This window comes from Clupea harengus, chromosome 21, assembly GCF_900700415.2.
Source record: "Clupea harengus chromosome 21, Ch_v2.0.2, whole genome shotgun sequence".
NCBI classification, from domain to species: domain Eukaryota; kingdom Metazoa; phylum Chordata; class Actinopteri; order Clupeiformes; family Clupeidae; genus Clupea; species Clupea harengus.
In genome coordinates, this window is record NC_045172.1 from 3,069,098 (window position 1) to 3,096,212 (window position 27,115).

Here is a 27,115-nt window from a genome sequence, read left to right on the forward strand (position 1 = left end):
ATATATGCATACTCTCTACATCGCTCTAGGTTTGTCCTTCTTACACACACTCACACACATACAGACACACTCACTCACACAAACACACACTTCCATCCTTCATACCCTGGTTAATGGTTAAACATGGTCCTTCGAGAACAGTTACATGTGTGCTGAGACACACACACACACACACACACACACACACACACACACACACAAAATGTAGTGATAGCACAAACTGTTATGCTTTATGGAATAAATGACAACATGCTATAAATCTTTTCATAGATGTTCGACAATAAAACTTTGTTTTTCTTCCTTAAAACCAATGTCGTGCAATGGTATTGCACCAGAATCGATGCTTTTACGTGTGGCTTTCAGCTAATGACGAAAAAACTGTGTCGACCCTTGCTTACTTGGTATCCTAAGAAAACATACTGTTTTGTGCCCTCGGTGATGGTGATGATGATGATGATTGAGTGTAACAACAAACACCACACACAACAACACACAACAAAGATTAAACGGCAACACTTGATTTTGATGGTGATTGAGTGTAACAACAAGCAACACAACACACAACAACACACAACAAAGATTAGACTTCAACACTTGATGTTCTGTCTATGCGTCTGTAGGGGGCTATATGAAATATGTGTCTGTGGGGGGCTATGTTAAATATGACAAACCTTTCACCCTTCAGGTGTTGGCACGTTAAACAGCTGCCGTGTCACTTTCATAAAAAATGGATCAAAGTAACACATGTAGAGATCACTGTTGAAGTCTACCTGTACCTCATTGTACTAGATGCTATTCTTCCTGGCACAACTGTTGCACAGGGTAATATTAATATTACTAATTTGTTAATTAACTAATGAATTAATATTAGTAAATATGAATGTAATAATACAGAGCTGAATGATGATCATAAATTTCTCTAAAGCTCATAGAATACTCTCAGCAAACAGCTTTGACTGACGTGTTTGAAGTGTTGTGGGGTATAAGCCTGGGAAGATTTCTTGCTGTGGTGTGTTAAAATGTTTATTTGTAGCTATGTGAGATACTTGTTAGTCATAGACTGTGGTGCATATTCATTTGAGGCGTATATGTGCATGTCTATTCTGCACAAACCATTTCATATTATTTCCACAACTGATGCAACAGAACAAAGAAAAAAAACACGGACTTAGAACCCAACTGGAGGAAGGTAGAAAACTTTGGTTCCACTGCAGTTTGTGTGAGCTCTGGTTTAATAGCTCGTCTGTGGAGTTCCTGATAAGAGAACAGTGCGCCCCATGGGATCCTGAATTTAAGCAACAGCATGAGTTCATAAAGTAGTCAGTGCCTCAAAGGATCCATGGAACCAACCATTCTCACCCCCACCCCCATCTCGCCACACACACACACACTCACACACAGTCGCACACACACCCTTGCCACACACACTTGCATGCACACACACACACACACTCACGCACACACACACACAGTTAAGTAAGTCCTGTGGTGATGGTAAATAATATTGACCTCTGAATCTTTTTCTTTTCCTTAAGGTTGCACAACACCTGCATCATCCATGGGGCGACATCCCTTGAGCCTCCCTTGATCTTCAATGCAGTTGATCTTTTTCTGTTAGCTGGCCTACACCACTGTTATAAAAAGAGACTTTGATTTGTCAGATCTATGTTCAATGTGCATCCTATGATATTATTGTATGGGCTATTTGGCCTTATTTTCATAAGGAAGGAAATTAAATGTGTACAATGTTAATACGCACAATGTTAAATAGTGAATGCAATTTTACTAAATCTACCTCCAGATTAAACTGGAATATAATCAAATTAAATCAGTTATTTTTAATCAAACATCTTTTCTATACATACTTTTACAATGAAGGGATAGGAAGTTTCATGATATATTCAATTTGGGGGTTTCTTTTAGGTGCTTAGGTCTGCTTTTATTTGGATTTTTTGGAGCCAGAGAAAGGTAAACAAATGAATTAAAAGGTAGACCAAGGTTCTAATCACACCAAGATCATGGTTTTAACTCCCAAGGAGCACACATGATGAAAATGTTTAGTACACTGGATGAAATGTATGTGCTGATGAAATGTGAATGAATGACTATCAGCATGAGTTATTATGATGGCATTACGCACAACAATGCTGGCAGTTTAGTCTTAGTCTTACTCTGATTTGCCATGACTAAGGCATTTTTACCTTCCAACTTTATGTTCTACCAGATATTATATCAATACACTTTACAGGCCTATGTGGGCATGTTTATTCATTCAGTACAATCAATTATTCAGCCAGGATTATCAGGGAAATGGGCTATGAGACTGCTGTGGATACTGTTGGACTGTGATATATTTATACAATATATATTGACAAATATACAAGCACAAAATATTTTAGCACAAACCACCATCACAGACTCAAGTTCATATATATCTTTACGTCATGGACTGTAACTTTAGTGCTGTTGTTTCCGCACGGTCAAATTTTAACGACGGTCACGGAAGTGATCCACTCCCCGCCAGTAATGTTTTGAAGCGTTGGCTATTATGGCTGTGCCAGTCAGTATAGGAGCGTTTTTACAGTCGGAGATCATAGAGGACCCTCTCTACAAAGATGAGGGTGTTTGTGTTTTGGGAATATTTGGTAAAAGCGCAATGCAACCCGGATCAATCAAAGAATCAATCGTCAACACCCTGGCTGACAAGCACATTTTCTCTCTGTTCGGGCTTGGTGACGCGGATAATCAGGACAGTGAAGCCGTGATTCAGGTGTATTATAATCAAGAAAGTCGTGTTTTATACCTCGTGCTGACTTCAGTGTTTGATAATAGACAGCTTCTCAAAGCATGTGAGTCTTTGTGCGCGGGTGTCGGACACGCAGAGGCTCATGAGTTCTGGAAGGTTGCTGAGAAGCAACACTGCATGCTGTTGCTGTACCTCTTTTCGCTGTGCCATGTTCTTCTGTTGGTACACCCAACATGCTCATTTGATGTGACTTATGACAGACTGTTCCGCGGTTTGGATGCCCTTCGTCAAAAAGTACTACCACTGCTCCGGGCTACTTTGAAAGACACGTCTGTATCAAAAGAATGGAAGATGAACTGCCGCCCCTGTCCGCCTCGTTTGTTATTCGTTTTTCAAATGAATGGTACAATCAGAGTCGGTGGTTCCGGAAGTGGTGGGAACGGCGCTGATGGTTCTGGAGGAAACTCGGAAAAACCCAAAAAGCATTCTCCGCGAAGACGTCTGCAGCACGCACTTGAGGATCAAATTTACAGAATTTTTCGTAAAAGTCGGGTCCTCACCAATCAAAGCAGCAACTGTCTCTTTACAGTACCAGCTAACCAGGCGTTTGTGTACGTGGTTCCTGGACCCGACGAGGATCCAGTTGGTTCGCTGCTCGTACAGTTGCGCTCCAACTGCGCCTTGCGGGAAAATGACACAAGTGTTCCAGTGCCAGGTCAAAGGCGCTACAACCAGATGCGCCACTCGTCTAGACAGCCGTCTTTTAATGTGGAGAACAGCAACCTCTCCTCAGGAGGTCAGCTCGTGGATTGCACTTTGAAGGAGTTTTTATGGCAGCATGTGGAGTTGGTGTTGACCAAGAAAGGCTTTGACGACAGTGTAGGTCGCAATCCCCAGCCCTCGCATTTTGAGTTGCCCACTTACTCCAAATGGGCTCAAGTGGCATACAGACTTCACCAGGTGATGATCACCAACACAGAGGAGGAAATGGCTGAGGTCGCCATCAAAGTCCAGGCACAGCCGAAGGTGTTGGAGGGCTTCCTGGACGCTGACGCCAAGTTCTCAGAGAACCGCTGCCAGAAGGCTCTTCCTCTGGCCCACAGCGCTTACCAGTCCAACCTCCCTCACAACTACACTACCACGGTCCACAAAAACCAGCTTGCCCTAGCCCTGCGTGTCTACAGTCAGCATGCCCGCGGAATTGCCTTCCAACGCTATGCCATTCAGCTGCATGAAGACTGCTATAAGTTCTGGAGCAATGGCCACCAGCTCTGTGAAGAGCGCAGCCTCACTGACCAGCACTGTGTGCACAAGTTTCATCTCCTGCCCAAGTCAGGTGAGCACTCCACAGACCTCTAGACAATGGTTAAATAACGGAGATGAACACTCCACACACGTCTAGACAATGGTTAAATAACGGAGATGAACACTCCACAGACCTCTGTAGACAATGGTTAAATAACTGAATCTAGCCATTTTATGTTTACAAAGTCAATTAAGTAATATCAAAAATGAGGGATGAGGGACAGTGTTCCCAGACGTTGTAAATAAGTGTGTATTCTTTTAAACATTTCTAGATATGAAAGATATCTGGGTCATGAAAAGTCTTGGAAACAGTCTTAGGGTTTCCTATTGTGTTCTACAGTGGATTGACTTGTTTTGTTTTGGCTCTATGTAGGAGAAAAGCCAGAGTTGGACCACAACCCTCCGATCATGCAACACAACAGCAGAGGCCGCTCCACCAGCTCCTGTAACTGTGGGAGGAAGCAGGCCCCTCGGGAAGACCCCTTTGATATTCAGGGGGCCAACTATGACTTCTACCAGGTCAGTGAAAAGTGACTTCCTTTGGTTAGACTTTTTTTTTTTTCTTTAGTTTGCTTTCAGTTATTGATTTGGGTTTACTGGGTGAGACTGACTCCCATCCCAAGACTTTAATTGTTGTGTAATTGTAGTGTTGTAGTTGTTGTTGTTGTTGTTGTTATTTAATGCACTTGTTTACTGCTGTGCTGTGCAGATGCTAGAGGAGAAATGCTGTGGTAAGCTGGAGCGCATCCAGTTCCCAGTGTTCCAGGCCAGCACCCCTGATCCAGCCCCAGCCCCAGCCTGCGACGACGCCATCAGGACCCCTGAGCCAGCGCCACCTGCAGGAGTGGAGGTCGAGAATTTGAAGGAAAAAGAAGGCGGTGTGACCCACACGCCCGGCGACAGCACCAGCCTCAGCCTGGCTCTCAGCCTGGGCCAGTCCACCGACAGCCTGGGGCCTTACGGGGACGGAGGGGAGGGCCAGGAGAAGCGGCCCAGCCTGGTGGACCGGCAGCACTCCACCGTGGAGTACCTGCCAGGCATGCTACACTCGGGCTGCCCCAAGGGCCTGCTGCCAAAGTTCTCCAGCTGGTCTCTGGTGAAACTGGGACCGGCGAAGTCGTACAACCCCCACTCGGGCCTGGAGCAGCCGGGGTTCCTGCCCGGCTCCAACTTCCTCCTGCCCTGGGACGTGGTGATCCGGTGCCGCTCGGAGGACGACGTGGGCGCGGCGGAGCCTCTGGACGGAAACTCCTCCTCCTGGCCGGCCCCCAACAAGGCGCTCACCGGGAAGCGGGGCGGCGCGGGGTACCTCTGGCGCGGTCGGCGCCGGGACGACGTCGCTCGGGCCTTCGTGGGGTTTGAGTACGAGGACAGCCGCGGGCGGAGGTTCCTTAGCTCGGCGCCGGATAAGGTGGTGAAGGTGCTGGGTCCCGGCGGGGCCAAAGAGCCCGCCACCAGGGCACTGAACTCAGACATGCCCCTCTATATCCCCTCACCCACACAGGGCAGGGGTATCAAACCCCACTACGCCCAGCTGGCGCGCCTCTTCGTCGTGGTGCCCGACGCCCCTCTGGAGCTCATCCTCAGCCCTAAGGTAAACTCTTCTCAAACGCTTTTTACATATCTCTTCATCTCAGTCATTCACACAGTCTCTCCATCATTCTCTCTGTCTGTGACACTGACATCACTCTCTTCCCCTCATCTCTCATAGCGTCTCTCTTCCCCTCATCTCATAGCGTCTCTCTTCCCCTCATCTCTCTTCCCCTCATCTCTCATAGCGTCTCTCTTCCCCTCATCTCTCATAGCGTCTCTCTTCCCCTCATGTCTCTTCCCCTCATGTCTCTTCCCCTCATCTCATAGCGTCTCTCTTCCCCTCATCTCTCATAGCGTCTCTCTTCCCCTCATCTCTCATAGCGTCTCTCTTCCCCTCATCTCATAGCGTCTCTCTTCCCCTCATCTCTCATAGTGTCTCTCTTCCCCTCATCTCATAGCGTCTCTCTTCTATCTGTTGCCAATAGAAGTGTGTAGGAAGTGTGTATGTGCTGTGTGTTCCAGCTACTGATCTTTCATCTTAGATGACCCACTGCAGTGACATGTCCGCTCACATTCACACTACCACTGCTCTGCCATTGCCCTTCAGTAGCACAGACAAGTAGACAGGTACTGACAGCTTGAAGACAATGAGCATAACTGAGGATATTAGTGCTATTGTGGTATTAGTGGTAGAGTGCAAGGGAATGCCCATTGAATAGCCTAGTGGGGGACACCACATACAACTATTCAAGGTGAGTATACTTACTTTACCATACTAATTATTGCAGTACAGCATACAGGATACTGTGTTTTTATTCTCCTGCTCAGGTGCAGCCAGGATCGCTCCCGTGTCCCTCGTTCCACCCGGAGAAGCCGGAGGTGGTGCTGTCCCCGGACAGCGTGTGGGTCCTGCGCTTCCCTTACTCCTACATGACGGACCGCGGGCCCTGCTACCCGCCCAAGGAGAACCAGCCTCTGGCCAGCTACAGGGTGCTGAGGGGCATCCTCCGCGCCAGCACAGCCAGTCTCCCACCTCAGTGAGCCTGGGCTCACACACTCACACACTCACACACTCACACACTCACACACTCACACACTCACACACTCACACACACACACACACACACACACACACACACACACACACACACACGCCTGCTAATGACTTCACAATGATGAGAAACAGGACTGGACTCTTCCGTGGAACCACGGAAACCTGAACGATGTTGAATTCTTCAGCCGTAAAGGTCACCTATGCTAGTGTCTTCCTTAATTGGACTGAAGAGTGATGTGGGTGGTATACCTGGTATCATCTCTCTGTAATGATTAAGGTTACTGTGGTGGTTTTCCCCTGTCCAGTGGCTTGAGATTGTCATGTACTCTTATACTGAAATAATAATGTCAGATGAACCCAGTGTTTGGTCTTTTATTGAAGGAATTGTGATGGAAGAGGGAGAGTCACTAGTGGTACGTGTGTTCTGAATGTAATTACCGTAATTTCCGGACTATAAGCCGCTACTTTTTTCCCACGCTTTGAACCTCGCGGCTTAAACAACGACGCGGCTAATTTATGGATTATGATACCTGTGACTGTATACGGTGGCTTTGTGTTTACGGTGGCTTTGTGGAGCTAGGATGCTAGCATGGATGCAGCCGCATGGATGCTTAGCTCCACGCGATTTATCAGTATCTCAATAACTTAACTAATGTCAAAATAACCACAGTCTACCGGCGTAGACAGAACACAACTCAAAACAGTTTACAACAATACAAATCCAGTCTTTTCAAGTTCTTTAGCTCACTGGTTTCAAACTAGCGTCTTTCTTCTATCTCACTGTCTTCAATCTAACGTTCTAGCTTCTGATTGACTCTTGCAACTGTGCTCTCTTAAAGCAACAGTGCACTTATCGTAACTGGCAAAACTAATAATATGCATCACTATTGTATTACTTTTGATATTCATTTTAGCCTGTGTAAAGTTAATTTGTTTCAATGTACCGGTAGGCACCTGCGGCTTATAGACATGTGCGGCTTATTTATGTTAAAAATAATAATTTTTAAAAAATTCAGTGGGTGAGGCTTATATTCAGGTGCGCTCAATAGTCCGGAAATTACGGTAGTCCTTTATTGTAAGGGCAGTCAATTGCACTGCATCATTCCATCTGCCTGCGGATACTGTTTGTTTGCGATGGGAACCAGTCCCTTCACAATGATAATAATCTGCTGACATATATTCACTGCATCACACCAAACCCATAGTAATGAAAGCCTGTTGTAATGAATGCCTGTTTTGTAAGCGCTCCGTCGATCAATGTGGTGTTGTGGTATTTTACTTGCTGATAAACGACCAGAACTACAATTCAGGACTGAAAATAAAAACACTGGAAATGGTACACTTTACACAGAAAATATCTATTTACACAGCTTGCCAAGAAATTACAAAAATATCTATCTTTTAAAGTACATTTTTGACTTGTTCGCTCAGTGCACATAATGAAGGCATGCGTCATATTTACACACTACTCCGAAACACAAACACAGAAAGCACATATTCAAAAAAAACCTTTTGCAGTTTTGTTAATGATCAATCAGGAGATGATTAAAATGCAAAGGCTGTACATGGCCATGTGATATAAATAGGGACATTAATTAATAAATTAGAAGGTGTTGTACTCTGCTTTCAAGTCCAGCAGATCGTCTGCGTTCTCTCTTCGCCAAGGGCTATTTCTTCATTTGCAGCTGTGAAGGAAACATAAAAAAAGAAATATCGGTTAATATCAATAAAATTATATTTCCTCCAAGAATCCATATCTTGTGCAATGACTGCTGTTAAAAGCACTTCTGTGCAAGAGAGGATGTTCATTGAGAGATGGTTTGTATTTCCTTGTGACTCCTAGCAGTTCCTGTGGTGCTAGTTCTAAGGATGCAGAGCTTGGCGATATCTTACTCGTACCACACCTGGCTGATGCAGTGGCTTTCACTGGATGCCATGGAGATTATGTTGGCCGCTGTTCTCTCGGAATGCAAGCGCAGCGATCCACGTCGATTTCACAGTGCGCATTCTGGACACTGGGGGAAACCTCTGGAGCTAAAAGAGAAGTGAATGAAACGGTAATGAAGCATGTCTGATAGGTAATGAGGTCATGTCTGATAGGTAATGAGGTCATGTCTGATAGGTAATGAGGTCATGTCTGATAGGTAATGAGGTCATGTCTGATAGGTAATGAAGCATGTCTGATAGGTAATGAGGTCATGTCTGATAGGTAATGAGGTCATGTCTGATAGGTAATGAGGTCATGTCTGATAGGTAATGAAGCATGTCTGATAGGTAATGAGGTCATGTCTGATAGGTAATGAAGCATGTCTGATAGGTAATGAGGTCATGTCTGTTCAGAATGAGCTGCTAAGAGCTACTTACTGACAGCAACTCAACAGGTGAGCAAGGCCTACACAAACCAGGTTGTCGTGAGGGGTACGGTACACACCTGGTTGTCGTGAGGGGTATGGTACACACCTGGTTGTCGTGAGGGGTACGGTACACACCTGGTTGTCGTGAGGGGTACGGTACACAGCGATCCTCCATACAGTCATAGATCAGCCCATTGTCACAAAGCCTGTGGGAGTCCTCTGATTGGCCGGCACGGGAACACCTGCAAAGTGACATGTGAGCCACATACCAGACTGAAGAGAAAACAAAGACACTCCAAACAACACCCTGGTAGGTCTCTTGGACAAAAGGCACCGGGATTGTGGACCACGCAGCCTTCCAGTGGAGTTAAAATGATCTGTGTTATTCTTTAGTATCCATATTGCTACAAAATGTAGTCTTGGTACCATAGAAACCCAGATGGTTTAGAAACCCAGGTGACTCACAAACTAATAAAAAATGAATTTCACTGAGAAGTAGGTCTTTTGTGGAGTGCTGCACAGACCTGAGCAGACCTGGTTGTGGAGGAGAGGGTGTGTTGTTGGGAGGTGTGAGTGGAGAAGAGCTGATGGACTCACCAGTTCCTCCTGCGGGTGGGCGTGTGCCTGCGGATCAATGGCGGCTCCAGGCACTTACACTCCGTGTGATTGGCCACCTTCACCAACACAGGCTCAGGGCCATGTTTAAATGGGAACACACTGAAGATCTACAGAAGGATCAGCAGCAGAAAGAGCAGGGCAGAAGGTGAGGAAACACACAATCACACACACACAAACACACACAAATACACACACACACACACACACACACACACACACACACACACACACACACAAATACACACACACACACACACACACAAACACACACACACACACACACACACACACACAAATACACACAAACATACAAACACACACACACACACACACACGTAAACACACACACACACACACAGTACACTTTGAGTGACGTGGGACTCACAGTTTTGTTGACGTATGTGGAGCTGGTGTTCCTGCAGGTGACTCCCTCTTTGTTGCAGCAGCCATTACACCTGAAGACGGAGACGCACGGCGGCTTGAAGAACATGGCTGTCGGCGTGCCCAGCTCCTTGGCCACATCCACACACGTCTCCCTGGGCATACACTGGGTCTTCTGCCACTCGTCGTCAATAGCTGAGGAACAAGGGGAGAAGCCATCTGCTCTTAGACTTTACTTTACGTGAACTTCACTGACTTCATTTTATCTAGTCGTAGAAGTAAATGTCACTTTAATTATAGGTAGCCCCAAGACGAAATGTCAATCTAACACCTCGAGAGTGAGTGAGCGCTCATCTTATTAGGCTTCATTTTCATGACTCATCAGGGTGATCATTATCGTGGCCCTGTCCCCACCTTCTGAATTAAAGCAACCTCCTCATTCACCCAACCAGCTGCCCACACACACATTTCTTTCACACAAACTGCATAGTGTACATCTCCATCTCCCCAGCTCTCCCTGTCACTCTTTCATGCGTCACACACATACACACAGAACAAACCAAGCAATGCTTCATTTCCCCATTAGATCTGAAAATATTACACACAATGTTGTTTGTGTTGATGTGTTGTTGTAGGGGGAGAGCATCATTCTATTATGCTAGGCTCCATAGACAATGAGCTCTCACTGTGAGGGGAAAGGCAGTGAATTCACTGAACATCAGGTAGTCTGGATCTTTGAGTGCAGTTCACTAAACATCAGGTAGTCTGGATCTTTGAGTGTAGTTCACTGAACATCAGGTAGTCTGGAACTTTGAGTGCAGTTCACTGAACATCAGGTAGTCTGGATCTTTGAGTGCAGTTCACTGAACATCAGGTGGTCTGGATCGGCAATCATTTTTTGCCCTTCAGTTCATATGGAACTCACAGTTCACAGTTCTCCAATTTTCAATAACTAATGGCTGCCCAGTGGTAGTAGGCCAATCAATTTAATTAAAACACTCTAAACTAAACTCTTCACTAAAATGACATTTGCAATGAAGCTGGTCAGCAATTCCTTCTTGCAGTTTAAGGGAATGGGGCAGGGCAGTGCCCTATGTGTGTAGATTCTCATGGAATCTATCTCTGAATCTTTCTATCCATAATGGAATCTACAGTCATTACCTCAGCATCTACCCTACCATACCCTGTGAGATTCTAGGTGAGGTGCTCGCGGTCTGTTAAAAGCCCATCATGTGATACATTATTACAGGGACTTGCAAGTAAGATAAAAAAAGAAGTTTGTGTATGTGAGTTATAGTGTTTTTGAGTATGTGAGTTATAGTGTGTTTGAGTATGTGAGTTATAGTGTGTTTGAGTATGTGAGTTATAGTGTGTCTGAGTATGTGAGTTATATTGTGTCTGAGTATGTGAGTTATAGTGTGTTTGTGTGTTATTGATGGTCACCAAGACTGAGGATGGAGGAAAATTATTTGGCCTTTTCCTCAATATTGTCGTTTTTCATTCTCTGACTTTTAACAAGAGAAAAAAGGGTAAACTCAGAGTTGCTGATGAGATTAAACACATTGAAGAACAACCACTGATGGATGTCTGAATGTTCTTCTGAACATACTCCAGGCTTGGCCTCAAAACTGTGAACATAAAACTCGAAATCACCTCAATAACCGACTGTACTCTTTTATCTCAGTGTGTGGCTGCCCCTGAGAATGTACCTTTCAAAATCTCCAGACTATAGGAGGCGGAGGCATATCGTGTGGAGCGGTGGGAGGGGGCGCGGTACTCCATCAGCTGAGACGAGTCCAGGTGCTTCAGCTTCAGACGGCATTTCCACAGCTTCCAGTCGGGGAAGTTAGTTAGCCTCAGGAACTCCTCAAGGCTTGAGGCCGACCGCACTTCTTTCGCCCAACGGTTTTCCTGGGGACTTTGGAGCTGTATGAACATTTTAGATAATGGACAAATCCAATGTGTTATTTGGCTTCATATTTGGAACATGTCTTTAAAAGATTTAATAAAGCCTTGTCCACATTTCAAAATGTCAGTTCTAGACAAGACAGAGCCCTCCAAGATCAAATCATTCTTTTCAACCCAGACGGTAATGAAGTCGAAACACTGTCAATCACTATCATATCATTATCAAGACAAATATAAGGTAACTCTCAGTGAGGTTCACTGTCCGATATTTCCTGTTCTAACCACAAGGGGGAAGTATAGTCCTACATGCTGTGGGCACTCTGATGCGTCAAGGTGTGACCATGACAAAGCTTCTAGTGACAGGAGAGTGGCAAAGCACAGGAGTTTGAGTTTGAGACACAGAAGCAGTGGCGGCGCCAGAGATTTTTTGCTGCAGGTGCTATGGGGGTGCTCGGCGTTTTACCGAGGGTGCTATGAAATTAGGGTGATAGCATACGTGTCACATGGTTCTCTACTACAACACCTCCCCACCATATCGTCATATCTGTTTACATGTTTGCTCTCTGAAGCGTCTTTGTGGTCCATGAAAAGCGCCATACAAATCGATCGTAGGTCTATTATTATTATCATTAGGCTGCTTCCGACTGACGCGCACATAGCCGTGTTCCTCTGCGACGGTCACTGACAAAATGCATGCAGCATCAGCATGTTATAGATTCCGCAATCCCAAATACTTCACTTACTTCATTGGGGGTTAAAGTTGGCGCCAGATGACCACCAGGTCACCACTACCATGTCTGACAAATTAAACTAAACATAAATAGTTCAATACATTCTAAACTAAAGGGGGCAAATTAGAATAGCAGATAGAATTAACTAAAACAGTCAAAGAGTCAGAAATGCTTTCAAAAAGTATATATTATTTCAGGTCACAATCAATAAAAACATAGAAGCTTATGTATAACTGGCTAGCACAGACAGACTGCTCGTCCTAGGCTAGAAGCTCTGATTTTTTAAGGCGGATCCCGAAAAATCCCAAAAAGAGACCGCATTCATTAATGTTACACATCTAACAAGACCGTTCCACCTTAAATCTTAAACGGTGTAAAGATGCAGGCCCCTTTTAAAAGGGAATGAAACAAAACAGTAGGCACTCAAAACCACAATAATCAGAGCTAGATCATTGTATCATTGTACAATACAACTCGTAAAGAACAGGCAAAAATGCAAACAAAACTATGCTGGAAAAGCAAAATCCGGGCAACCCAGCAGACCAGGTGTAGCACGGCTAGCACCCTCAGTAGAGGTGTAGGATCTCTTTGACCACGACGTTCCTCTTCTTCTAAATCAGATTCAGATACCCCTTGCATTTCTTCTTCTTCTTCAACGTCACATGATTCTTCTACTCGTAGAATTTTGGGTATCAAAAACCGATCCATTATTGTGAATTTGTTGATACTACCGCTTGACTTTGACAGTGCACTAGCTCTCTTTCTCCTTCAATCGCCAGGAAACGTCAACGTTCACGCATGCGACGTGTCTCTGTCGTGCTACGTGAACAATCTGTTCATTTCAATCTGTTATTATTTTCTTTTGTGATTGAAATATTATTATCACACAATAAATTAAATTAAGAACGCAGAATTAAATTAATAACAATAATAAATAAACCATTATTTTCTTGGGGGTGCTATGGCTAATCCAGGGGGAGCTATAGCACCCCCTAGCCCCCCCCCCCCTGGCGCCGCCCCTGCACAGAAGTTCATGTAGTGGAATGTTGTCTGACTGGTTATTCACGTTGAGCCTTACGGCTGAGTAATTTTTCATGCAAAATAAGGGTACCTTTCTCAAATCTATCCAAACATTTTCTTTAAATCAGGCTAAGCTAAACTGAGAGAAAAACTTCAACAAACAGGCTCTAGTTCTGTCTTTAGAATTGCCTGGTCCTTAATATAATAAGTCTTCTAAGCATACCCAAGCAGCTCAAATGCCAACACTATCAAAGCATCTCTGACCTTTTGAGGGAAAACTGACTCAATGTGAAGCATTGTGTGATTCTTTATAGGAGCTTGAGCAAGTGCCATTACATGACGCTGGCACAGAATGTCTCCCCCCTGACAGCGAGAACATCCTTTGGCAGCGGCCCATGTTCAACAGCTGTAGCCCCACAGACACAGATTTTCCCATGGACCACCTGTTCAGCCGCTCTGCAGAGACTGGGATGGCATGAAACTGATGGCGGGATGTTGGGAGAAGCCCACAGATGATTGCCGTTGTTTCAGTGAGCGCTGGCTTTTTACGAGCTCCCCATGAACCGTAACAGCTGCGGGGCGAACATTTTTTTAACAGCTTGTGGCACCCTCTCTTACACAGGCACTAATGGGGGAACGGTGAGGAAAGTTTCATAATTTGAGGTACCCAGATCGTCACTGGCGCTGTGGAGATCATTAGCAGAGTGCTTGCGCAACCCATTCGGCGCACGAGAAACAACAGGAGACTTTGATTTTCCACATCGCCCTCGGCTAAGGCACCGTGCACAAGTGTGCGCACCAATCTGCAGGGGAAAAAATGCCGTGCCTGTAAAAGCTATTATTGCGTATGCCTCTATAATCTATACCATATGTGGTAATTCAAATGTTATAATATTTAAGTTGCCTGATTTCAAAAAACATTTTGGGCAATTAGAAGTCTTAAATGTTTACTACGCGAAGGGTGTGGTTGTGACAGTGAAAAAAGCGGGGAGACGAGGGGTTTCCACTGATCCCTTTACGAGACGGGAAAAGCCGCAAAGAGGATGGAAAGTTGAAGTGTGGAGGCCGGGGCAGGGAGGCCTGTCGTGCAACAATACACTCGTCAGCACCAAGGTCTGTTTGCTTTATTTCCCCGAGTCAGAGCAGTGACAGGAACCCTCTGATCCATTCAATATGTCAGGGTGGAGTCGCCTGCTTCCACTTAAGACAAAATGCAACAACAACATGCAAGAAAGCAGAGATGAAACAGAAAGCATGAGCAGTAGAATAGGGTGTGTGTGTGTGTGTGTGTGTGTGTGAGAGAGAGAGAGAGAGAGAGAGAGAGTGAGAGAGAGAATGAGAATAGAAGATAGAAACAGATTTCCTCCTGTAAGTGTGAGAGGGAGACAGAGTCACTAATGACGTGAGGGGCCCCAAGGGTGACAGGGAGAGGGGAAAAAGAAATGGGAGAGAGAGAGGAAGGAGAAATAGAAAGAGAGAGAGAGAGAGAGAGAGAGAGGGGAGGAGACGGGGGAGTGAGAGATAGACAGTCTGGAAAAAAAAATTGAGAAACACAAATGCAGACTGTTGAAGAGATCGCACACAGGTCTCCTTGGCAACAGTTCCTCTTTACGCCTAAGACATTAAGCTGTTTCACATGGAACGTTTCCTTACACAAGCAACAGCAAGCGAAAGTGAAGGAAAGCCCAAGGCAAGTGAATGTGACTGAAATCACACAAAGATCAGTCCACCCATTCAAGATAGCAAACAGAGCTTTCATTCCCATGTACAGTAGGCACACTCACTTCATTCATTAACACAAAATCAACATAGTCCATTTCAACATACGCTCCACAACTGATCTCTTTGAAAAAAAAGAAACATTGGACAGATTTGGAAATCATCGAAAAGTGGTTCAAACCCAATTCTAGTACAATATGTATTGCAGCCCAGACAGTCCCTTTCTGTACAGGTTCTGAGTCATCCCAGGAAGCAGATTGATAGATTCCATTGATTAGTACACAAAGTCATTTAAGCACAAAAATGCATCGCCTGCAGATACTCACTCTGTGGTCCTCGGCAGCCAGCATCAGCTTTAGTCCACAGAGCAGCAGCAGCATGTGCGAGAGCACTCGGGTGAGAGTCCACATCCTGTGCTGCAGTTGCCAGAGAGGGAGAAAGCTCTGATGGAGACAGAGGAGGATCTTCTGCTTCACATACAATAATGATGAAAAAAGTCAGTCTCTGGACAACCCAGTGAGACCACACACACACACACTCACACACACACACACACACACACACACACACACACACGTGAGGTCCCGGCACAGTGAGTGAGAGAGTGGGGGAAGAACCTGCCAAAATGAGACACCTCCGCAGAAGCCAAATGGAGTTTCCTCTTTAAAAAAAAAAAAAAAAGAAGAAAACACACCCTCTACTTTCAAGAAGGTCCTGGGAAGCGTCTTTGAACCAGACACAAGAGAGGGCTTGAGAATTACAAAAGATCTCTTTCTCATTGGCTGTCTCTCTCTTGTTCCTCTCTATGGCCGCCTCAGTAAGGACTAATATCTGTCTTCAACATCTTAACCCCGGCTTGGCCCGGCTCAACCGTCCTCAGATCCTTGTGTGTGGTTTTGTGTGTGAGTATGTGTATGTGTCTGTGTCTGTGTCTGTGTGTGAGTATGTGTCTGTGTCTGTGTCTGTGTCTGTGTCTGTGTGTGTGTGTGTGTGTTTGTGTGTGTGTGTGTCTGTGTGTGTGTGTGTGTATCTGTGTGGGTGTGTGTGTGTGTATGCAAGTCAGGGGTGTGGGTGTGCGAGACGCTGCCACAGGGCTAGTTCCCCTCCCCTCCGGCCGGCAGCATCGTCTGCAAGGCGTTCATCGTACGTCTCAGGTCGTCTCGTTTGGAGTTGTCACCGGGTTCCCAACCCCCGGTTCACAGCTCATATGGGCTCGACACAGAGGAACATGTGGTTTTAAATGCAATCCAGACCTCTCTCTGCTGCGGAGGTGAAGGGAGGTGGGGGTAAGGGGAGGCGCGGTGGAGGAGGAGGAGGAGGGAATGGGGAGAGGGAGAGAGCTTGGCTCTGGAACCACCTCCCAGCCCCAACCTCGGCTAATTGTCTGGGCTGGAGTTTATAGGAGGGTTAGCCACCACTGCGCTGCTGTCCGACGTCACTCCACAAAGGAGCCTGAAATGCGAGATGTGACGCAGAGCAGACCAACTACACACACACACAACTACACACACACACACACACAACTACACACACACACACACACACACACACACTCCCCTCACTCTAATGGTCTGATACCACGCTAATGACTTGATCGGAGAGCAGCTGATGGAAAGGAGACATTGCCGGGTAGCTGTTTAGCCGTACTTTAATGGAGCAACGGGTTGGAAATGGTGTACAAACAACTTCTGATAAATATTTTAATGCCTGAGAGATGACTACATTATACACATGCACTTTGAAGCACAGCACACCAAATTAAGTATTATTACAGTGGACATTTTAGGGGACACAAGCAAATTACTGAGCAATTTTTGATCGCCAAGCCTTTGCCCTCTGAAATCCATTGGTTTTTGTTTTATAGTCTCTGATGGCTTGTGTGATCTCCTCCTCCGTGTTCATGACGAAGGGACCTACAGATAAAAACAAATAATGACAAGCCAATGTGTCACTGTACTGTACTGTAAAGTTCTAGAAATAACATAAACAGTTCCCATGAAGCAAAGCACATTAGGTTGAGTAATGACTGCCACTACCATGTTGGACCACTGGTTCATGGATGGGTTCTCCTGCAATCAGTACAAAATGGGACTCCTCAGCTGCCTGTTGGGAGGGGGACACACACATTTGTTCACTTATGAAATTAAATGTTCAGACCAAACTGACCACACTGTACTGTGCTGAGACATTGTTGTTTTCTGTTTGCATAGTTTGTTATAAATGGGAGTCAATAGTAAATAGTACATTTGAATACAATAATAAAGTTGAAAAATAGCAAAGCTGGAATAGTATATTACGGGCAAGGCATACTGGATTCTTGTGAAGCACCTTATTCTCTATTCTAATGAAATCTCCACCTTCAAGTACCACTGTGATGAGGTTGTATTTGTGTGTGTGTGTGTGTGTGTGGGTGTACCACTGTGTGATGAGGTTCTTGTGAAGCACCTTGTTCTCTACTCTAATGAAATCTCCATCTTCAAGTACCACTGTGATGAGGTTGTATTTGTGTGTGTGTGTGTGTGTGTGTGTGTGTGTGTGTGTGTGTGTGTGTGTGTGTGGGTGTACCACTGTGTGATGAGGTTCTTGTGAAGCACCTTGTTCTCTACTCTAATGAAATCTCCATCTTCAAGAACCACTGTGTGATGTGGTTCTATTTGCTGCTGGTCCTCAGGTGGACCTGAAAAGAAACACACGAAGCTGTTAAACAATCAGGGATCAAACGTAAAATATAGCCTACAGCCTCAACACCCACCCCAGCTGCCATTGGCATGACTCGGGTCTCTCTCACAACTGAGGCCCCGTGAATGCCATTCTGATGATTGCCTATGCCTATTGCCTGTGAAGACTGCAGTCCACTTCAAAATACAGTCCCATCAAATATGCTGGAGATAATGATCACCCTCCTCATCAAATGTTAACCAGATTTCCTGCACCCAGTCTAACACAAACGCCTGAAAGCTCTAGCTTTGTTGTGGCCGACCCTGTTGTTTATTGGATACAGCTGTGGCTGCATTGATGCAAGGATGTATGTTAATACAGCGGTTTTCTTCATTCAATGTTGGCTTCCAAGGAATTTCCAAAGAAAAGGTTCCCCCTCATTTTCTGAGGCATCTGAAAACAATTATGCCCCAATACATCAAATTATGAAGAATTGTAAAAACCAGTTGATTGAAGAAGGAGAACTTTATTAGCTGCCTAATCTTATTAGATGACATGTTATACCCAACTAGAAAGGTGAGCAAGGGGAAGTGAATATTTAAGGATAACATGTTGACATATAATCTCCAATGAACACAAACCGGGCGTGTCCAGACAAACAGACAGTGCTTTTTCTCATGAAAGGCTAGAAGAAACGAGACAATGTCAGTAGACTGAAGCCATAGCAGCATAATACCATCAAACGTATCGTGAATTTGGGGCAGACCAGAATGTTGGGACTAGTGAGACACTTCCAGAGAAGTATGAATAACACCCACATTCTGGGGCAGAAGACAAAACAGGATGCTGCATGAACAGCTGACCACAGTCCACACCACCATACAGTATGTTCATATTAACAAACATTGAATGTGAAAACATTACAATGTCCTTTATAAAGCGTTAAAGTGCTAGCCTAAGGTTCAAATGCAGGGCAGATTCTCTTTACAAGCTAATGCCAGTTCCTTTACTGGAAGTGTACTTTTCAACCATTTAAACCTGGAAATAATCAAATAGTGTCCATGAATTTTAAACATCAAGGGTTTGGCCTTTCCAAAGATGGGGAGTAGCCATTGGCCAGAGATCACACGGAGGCTTCAACTTTAATGTCAGATATCCAACAGAGGGAGAAGCAAATAAAATAATCAAATAAATGCACCTGCTAAGTGTTAAGTAATATATCCCATGTTGCCTAAAAGGGGAATGGGGCATTTTATAAATGTTGTGAAAGAAAGGAGGCCTTTCAATGACCTTTTTAAACTGCACCACTCACCAACACACACATTTCCAGAGAGGGTGTAAATAAATGCTGTCCATCCTGAAATAAAAAAGGAGAAACAAGAATGAAGCTATAACATTTGAATCTCAACCCCCACAAGACGGCACTGCAGTGCATCGTCCTAAAGAAACCCCTGGCCTTTTCCGTGACCAATGCACGTTTGCGCTGATTATGGCCAACTGAACTATCAATAAAGATATTTGTAATATAATTCCCTTTGCAAAGTGGACGCCTTCCGTTCCCGGGGGGGAGTGACCTTTACGACGCTGTGATGTAACTATATGAATTAACTGCGTGTGTCCGAGCACACACCGACTTTTTGTGAGGATTTATGACTTGCCATGTGACATGAGACCACAGACATGCTCAAATCTATGACCCTCTCAACTGCAGAATGCATGAGACCCATTCATCAGCACTCCGAGAGTCAGAGCCTTGAGCATCACATAGCTTACAGATGACATTATGTAATATTTTCAGATGCCATCGTTTGAAAAAGAATATATTTTGAATCCATTTTGATATGAAAAGATGACCAGTATACAAGGTAAATGCAGTGCAGTGCTTTCATTCTGTTGGTGAATGGGCTGATCGGATTCTAAAAGAAAGAGTGTGATGTGGAGCTGATGGAGACATGAGAACACGCAGCATGACTCGTTCGTGTACATTTACTGCTGCGTTTTTATGTGAAGAAAAACCTCAGGCTTCCTGCACTGCTTTGCATAGCCACTATGATGACTCATAAACTTCCTGGCCCTGGCACAGTCCAGCATTAGGTCATTGTGGTAGAAACATGCAGTTACAAAGGGCCAGGTAAGCTAGCAGCGTGGGTAGAGTATCTTTCTTGGTTGTTTTTGAGCAGAAGGGGATTCACACTGATATTTTAGGCCCCTGACAAAAATGAACTTAACCAGCTAGACAACATGGGACTCCAAGTTAAATATATAGAAAGCAACAATATTTAGTGATGGAGATAATTTCCAAGCACTGTTAATGACTTAAGAATATATGAATCAAGTGCCTTGTATCAATATATTCCTTGTATGAATCATGTGCTTATGAAAGCAGGAACATGGCTTTTCTGTGTGTGTGTGTGTGTAATTTAGATTATTAGGTGCCACTTAGTCTGCATATGTACAAGACCATGTTTAGACCAGAAGTGATAAGAAGGGTCGAACTGTGCTTCTTCCGACCTTGTGCAAAACTTCCATCCGTGCCTCGGACGTCAGAAATCCACCACGTTGTTTTCGCTGCTGAACGCTTAACTTTCTGTCTATATAAACCTTGTGCGATGTGTTTAATATGGCTTCACTTTCAGCCTTGTGCTGGGAGTGAGCCCGATTGCAAATGTTGTTTGTCTTATAAATATACTTATGTGCAGCTCCGGAGTCCTGAGGTAACTAGGGTGAATTTTCACCTTTCATATAGCCTGTTGACAATGTCAACTACAACATGGAGAGTGATTTGTCTTACCTGTAGTTATTGGCTGTACATGCGTTGCACCTGGCTTCAGCTTGAAATCAAGAAAGATAGTAGGGGTGCGCGTGTAGACCCTGGACTGCAAGATGGACAGAGAACAAGGAACAGAGAGGAGATAAATAAGATTCATACTCTCATGTCTCTCTGGTTCACCACCACTCTCCGTCTTCCCACACTCACTCCTCCTTGTTCCCGCCAGATAAGCTGTGAGAGATGCCAACCACCTCAGTCACCGCAAGGCCTTGCCAACTCCTTGCCAACTCTTGCCAGTCACCGCAAGGCCTTGCCAACTCCTTGCCAGTCACCCCAGCCGCACCATGCCAATCTAACGCAGTACCCGCCAGCCTTGGGAAAGCACTGTCTGACCTACATCACACCCTATGGTCTTCATTAGGATGTCGCGGCCTGCCCTACAGTAACCCAATCCAACCCCATGGGCAAGGGAAAGAATTAAAAGGAAAACAACTTGCCAACTAGCTAAATAGGAGAGGAAAAGGATAGTCTTCATGGAAATCTGCTCTTCATTTCCTGTGTTTATCCGGCCAGACAAACGCGAAGATGCAGTAGTAGGCGTAATGTGTGCGGCTGATCCAAATGTCAAAGCATAAATCAAAGGGCTTGGGTTTGTTGCAATATAACAGCAAGACTGTCTGGAGCAGAGGCTCCAGATAATTAGTCTAAGTCACCGCCCATTGTTCAAGATGACTGTGAGCCATAAAGCACCTTTCTGACTCAGTTCCTCAAAAGATTGTTCAAAGAAAGAGAGGGGATATAGCAAAAAAACAGGTGTTTTCTCAGGTGCACCTGCAATAAGGAACTTGATTAACTGTGTAATGTTTTTTTTTAAGTCTCTCACAAAAGAATTCTCTCACAAAAGACATGTAATGTTAGGCGCCCTGATTGATCTACGTGAATAGGAGTATAGTACTGTTCATTAATTTGTAGTATGAATTTGCAAGACTGTAGAAACTCACTATTTGCTCACTAATTATGGGTGTAAAGCAGAAGTTCCAACTGAGTGCAGAGCTGAATTTGCTGAGAACTAGACTCCAAATTCCCCCTCACCTTCACCTCCAGGGCCTCCCCAGAGATGACTGCTACAGTAACGCCATCTCTGCTGGGCTTGGGGATCTCATGCGCCTTCAGCTCTTGGTACTGCGGCTCCACCATCTTGTTGGCTCTCTTCAGATTCACCCACAGTTGAAGGCCATGGATGGGCTCCTCCGACACTGGCATCTCTGCATGGACCACCCCTCGGCCCGCAGTCATCCACTGTAGAGCGCACGCAAACATGGACACACAGCCACACACAGCCAGACACAGACATTTTTAAAGGGCTAGTAATTTAAACACTATTGCGTAGAGTCCACTGTAAAATAAGTATGTTGCAAATAAAACAACGCACAGATGTCTTAACTTAAGCAAGCTGTATACCTAACCATAAGGACAACAAAATAAAAGTAAAAAACCGTAATAATCTTGTGGGTCGTCTCCCCTAGCTCCATCCACTTAATGGAAATTTCCACTCTCTTCCCTGAAGGCTGAGGGGCATCACAGGGGAGACTGCCTGCGCTAGGCACAGTTGCTCCAGTACAGGAAGAAGACGCCAGGGCCTAGTCAGCAGCTTTTTACACCGTGCTCCACTGCGCTCTTCCAGTCAAGGCCAGATTTGTGCGATGCGATTTTCTGCTGCGAGGGGAACCCACTAGCCTCTGGTTAGCGCAGTGGCAATGGTGCAGAGGACTACAGACGTCTAGGGCCCATTAAAACATACCCTTGCTGACCAGGCACAAGGGGAAAACAGCTTTACGACTCTGAAAATACAGGAAATCGCCTGGAGGCATGATCTCTCATTAGGTGTAGCTGCTTGTATGAGTGTGCGTGTGCATGTGTGTGTGAGAGAGAGAGAGAGAGAGAGTGTGTGTGTGTGTGTGTGTGTGTGTGTGCGTGTGTGTGTGTGAGAGAGAGAGAGCGAGAGTGTGTGTGTGTGTGTGTGTGTGTGTGTGTGTGTGTGTGTGCAGAGGAGTTGTCTGTGTGTGAGAGAGCCTCGATGCACTTTTTCACTTTTTCAGGTTGAAATAGCTCATCATGTCTACAGCGCATGTTCCTAGTGCCCAGACTCAACATAGGGACTAAGAGGTGGGATTCGAGTCCCTGACACGTACCTGCAGGTCTCCTGCCTCCAGTTTCCCAAAGTGGCCACAGAAATCCTCATGTGCTGAAGTGCCTTTCAGGAGATAAGTGACCTGCACAGAGACCAGGAGAGAGAGAGATATGTGAGCGACCTGCACAGAGACCAGGAAAGAGAGATGGGTGACCTACACAGAGAGAGATAGGTGACCTGCCCAAAGGAAAGCACACCATGTGGCTCCTCATGCATCAATATCCATGCCCAAAGCTAAGCAATGCAATGAATAAAGTGACTAAATAACATGAAATCATTTTAGATAGAGACAAAAGCAAAACAAATAAATTGATATACAAACACAACTGAAATATGTAACATTGTATGAGACATTATAAGAAACATTTTGAGGAAAGGTTTACAAAAAAGAGAAGACATCACCCTCCTCCACTTGTCCAGACATAAATCAAATACATAAATGTAGGTTATCTGGGTGAAAGGGTAACACATATTTCAAACCTGTTGCACAGTTTTCAGAAGGAGAACTAACAGGATATGATTGCATAGCTGGAGAGCATGCATGGAACATAAAGAACATCAGCAGCATGTGTGAGTGAAGTATGTAATGGAACTAACATACTTCATGTTTCACTCTAAATACATAAAGAACATCAGCAGCATGTGTGAGTGAAGTATGTAATGGAACTAGCATACTTCATGTTTCACTCTAAATACATAAAGAACATCAGCAGCATGTGTGAGTGAAGTATGTAATGGAACTAGCATACTTCATGTTTCACTCTAAATACATAAAGAACATCAGCAGCATGTGTGAGTGAAGTATGTAATGGAACTAACATACTTCATGTTTCACTCTAAATACCCGAGCAAATGGCCTCTCATCCAATCCTCTTACAAAGGGCTGCTGCAGTAGAAACAACAGTTGTGGATAGTTCATGAATTCTGGAACAATCCTCATCGTATAAAAGAGCTGCTACTTTTGAGGTTAATCAGATCAAACTCTGCACTTTCATGGTGGACCTTGCTTTAGAATGACTGTGGCCATAATGCCCGATCAAACAGGGTCACATGTTCTCTCCCACAAAGAAGAGACACTTGACAGGAAGAAGAGAGTCGGGGGGTCGGAGGTCAACATCTGTCTCTGGCCAGCCAGCCGCTCTCCAGCTGGGAGGGGTCTGTGATCTTCCAGTGCAGCTGTGATCTCAGGGTCATGTGACTGCAAGCAAACACACCTGTGACACTGCATTCTGGGAAGTCTGGCACGGGCCACTCTCCCTCTCTCTCTCTCTCTCTTTCTTTCTTTCTTTCTTTCTTCCTTTTTAAAGATTTGCAAACCTATCTCATTGCTGAAACATTAGAATCCATGAATGAATGAAGATTTGTTATTCACAATTTGATATAGGTCAGAAGGTGATAGCAAATACATGAGAGTTACAATACATCACACAATGTTTCATGTCATATCTTAGACCATCTTTTATATTTTTAAAGTTTAAACAGTCTTATGCTGTCAAATAACAGCAATACGGAATTCGATGATTGCACTGTTTAAATTTGATGCATGTTACAGTGTATTTGTTCAGAAACTCTCTCTCTCTGTCACACACACACACACACACACACACACACACACACACACACACACACACACACACACACACACACATTATTCCACTCATTTCGACTCAACCTGCTCACAGCAATGTGTGTGCCTGTACACATAAAACGTCTTGTTTTGCCTATAAAGAAAGCCCAACTCAATGCAATCGCTTACAGCAGGGCATTAGCTGAGAAGAGGGTATTTTAACAAAACATGCTAAAACATGCGCTAAAACCGAACATCCCTTAAGGTGCAATTGTCAAAAAATATTTTTGTGTTATGAACGGTTCTTTTTTCTAGACTAACAACAATGTTTTTCTGGAGGTGTAATATAGGGATATTCAATATTACTCTTCCAATACTACTGGAGGCATAATGCTACTGGCATTGCAGGATTTATCCCAATGCACAAATCTTCGACAAAGACCAAATAACTACACTCTTTTCCCTGAATCATTATTTCACTGTTCCTTCAGAATGACGCAATGTCCAACAGTACTAGATACATAGGCAGTCTAAACATTAAGTCTACCCCCCCCCCCCCCAAATAAATAATTATGCAATAAAATAAAATGATTGTAAAACAATATATCTGAATTCTACTATTTTTGGTTTTGTAATAAATTCACTTTTGAGCACTCATGTCATGACTTTGTGAGTTCTCTCTTTTGTGCATTCAGTTATTCAGCTAGCTAGCTTTCTGCCGTACATTGAGCAGTTATGGACATTCGGCTTTTATAATAGTCTTGATTGGGTGTGCGCTGTTACTTTAGTACATTGGGCAGGTTATGCTAGAAGCTGCTTTAGAACCACCTATCAAGCAATACCTTTAAACGCTATGATGGTTAAAATTTTTTTTTTAAAAAAAAACACCCCCGGAACTATAGAGCCCCTAAGGGGTCAAGGTGTTTTTTTTTTCCAGAGATGATTTATTTGCAATCATTTTGGATCCCCTCACAATTATTTGACTTTCCCTCGCCCTTCCCTCCCACACTATTGTGAGGGAACACAAAAGTAGCACAGACAAAAAATAAATCAACACATGACCCTTAGGGTGGCCCATACAGAAGCCCCTAACTGTTTTTCTATCCCACAAAAGATAATAATGTTCATTGAACGCCAAATCATAAAGAACATGGGCGACCACTGACTGTAGGGGATTGCTAGGAAATGCAATGCGAGGAAATGCAAAAGTATTGTGAGGGAACAAAAAAATATCACTGGGGGAAAAAATCACCACCATGACCCTTTGGGGGTCCGTACAATATAGACGATGATATAAACGTTACCCGACACAATTAATTCCGATAATTGTACACGTCTCAGTGATTTGGTGAATTTCGATAAGGAGTAGTCAGTAAGTCTGGACATATCTTGTCGTGTGATTCGGTATTCTTTAAGGTCGACATCCCTCTCGTTTGTTTTACTAGAGCTACACAATGGTGCCATCTACTGGTAGTAATAGAAAGTGTATTCATTATATTCCTAGCCCTTTTTCTCAAGAAACACTGTGGACAGATTGGTGCAAGGAGAAATTGCTTCTTACGGTTTCGAATCCTCTGTGTGGATGATCAGGAAAACCTGCAGGCTTGCTGACACGGAATTCATCTAACATCAGAAAGGGGTCTAAATTCTTAAGCTGCAAGAAAAAAATATATGTCTTGAGTGACTGCTGTGAACCTGTTACGTTTAAACTGTTCATGTTTGTACTTTACAAAAAATTAAAATAAACAGCAAAAGGTATGAACCGTTGAGTAAAAAAAAAAATACAAAGCATGGACTTGGGCTGCCCGAGCTACTCACATCATTTCTCCCAATACACCTGCGCACAAAAGCACCCACACCCTCGGCCTGTACAACGCTTAGGACCGTTTTGCCGACTCTTCTTACTTTCATCTTGCTATAGCCTTTTAGCCTGTTCTGTTCTAAAACTCAGACGCAGTTTGCACTGATGACAGTGGCTAGTACATTTTGAAAGAAATCCCTCGCCTGATATAACCGCAAGACCCGACGGTTCCTTAATATCGCACTGTGTCTTACTGCCACCTAACCTGTTGACGTTGCCTACATAACTCAATGTTGTCACCTGTGTTGCGGCAAAACAACTCTGGGGCGGATCTGGCCCTGATCCTCCGCGTTCAGCCACTATCTGGGCTTGGTGTCAAATGCACATTGTTGCACACTAGAACCAGGAAGTCACGAAGGTAGCCGTGGCTATTGTTCTATGCAGTATATAGAAATACTCATTATTTCTCACACTGTTATATTTATATGTCAACAAATGCAGATGAAAATAGTTGGGCTACCATTGTAAGAACATATTATGCAATGTCAATGGTCATGGTTTATCAAATCAAACTTTATTTGTACGGCGCATTTCATACCTGGAGGTAACACATTGCGCATCGCAGAAGGAAAGTGGGGGAAGGGGAGGGTGGGTTACAAACACTTGTAAAGATACTTTCCAGAGATAAAAAACAGGAAATACCGTACTAACCACACTGGCCCCGTAAAGGCCTGCTCAATACGGTTATGAATGTTTATG

The 27,115-nt window shown here is 44.4% G+C and overlaps 3 protein-coding genes across 5 annotated transcripts; 1 reads left to right on the plus strand and 2 right to left on the minus strand.

Annotated features, from left to right (window-relative positions):
* Window positions 1-2,472: 2,472 nt before the first annotated feature.
* smg8 (SMG8 nonsense mediated mRNA decay factor) lies at window positions 2,473-6,998 on the plus strand. The gene is made up of 4 exons (XM_012819768.3): window positions 2,473-4,082; window positions 4,425-4,570; window positions 4,761-5,645; window positions 6,413-6,998. Exons 1-4 carry the CDS (start codon window positions 2,549-2,551, stop codon window positions 6,623-6,625), a joined length of 2,778 nt encoding a protein of 925 aa, XP_012675222.1. The 5' UTR covers window positions 2,473-2,548; the 3' UTR covers window positions 6,626-6,998.
* Window positions 6,999-7,977: 979 nt separating this feature from the next.
* vegfd (vascular endothelial growth factor D) lies at window positions 7,978-16,349 on the minus strand. The gene is made up of 7 exons (XM_031559027.2): window positions 15,696-16,349; window positions 11,701-11,917; window positions 9,996-10,186; window positions 9,590-9,717; window positions 9,128-9,234; window positions 8,543-8,672; window positions 7,978-8,323 (listed from the first exon to the last, which is right to left on the minus strand). The coding sequence occupies exons 1-6, from the start codon at window positions 15,777-15,779 to the stop codon at window positions 8,581-8,583; spliced, it is 819 nt and encodes a 272-aa protein (XP_031414887.1). The 5' UTR covers window positions 15,780-16,349; the 3' UTR covers window positions 7,978-8,323; window positions 8,543-8,580.
* Window positions 16,350-16,999: 650 nt separating this feature from the next.
* pir (pirin) lies at window positions 17,000-26,989 on the minus strand. Of its 3 annotated transcripts, none has more exons than XM_031558918.1 (9): window positions 26,955-26,989; window positions 26,117-26,209; window positions 22,990-23,070; window positions 21,890-22,096; window positions 20,819-20,903; window positions 19,340-19,384; window positions 17,964-18,046; window positions 17,406-17,472; window positions 17,000-17,282 (listed from the first exon to the last, which is right to left on the minus strand). In XM_031558918.1, the coding sequence occupies exons 1-9, from the start codon at window positions 26,967-26,969 to the stop codon at window positions 17,170-17,172; spliced, it is 789 nt and encodes a 262-aa protein (XP_031414778.1). In that variant the 5' UTR covers window positions 26,970-26,989; the 3' UTR covers window positions 17,000-17,169. The 3 variants fall into 3 exon arrangements, with proteins under 3 accessions (XP_031414778.1, XP_012675161.2, XP_031414780.1); XM_012819707.2 differs by lacking the exon at window positions 26,955-26,989 and adding an exon at window positions 26,374-26,586; XM_031558920.1 differs by lacking the exon at window positions 26,117-26,209.
* Window positions 26,990-27,115: the final 126 nt, after the last annotated feature.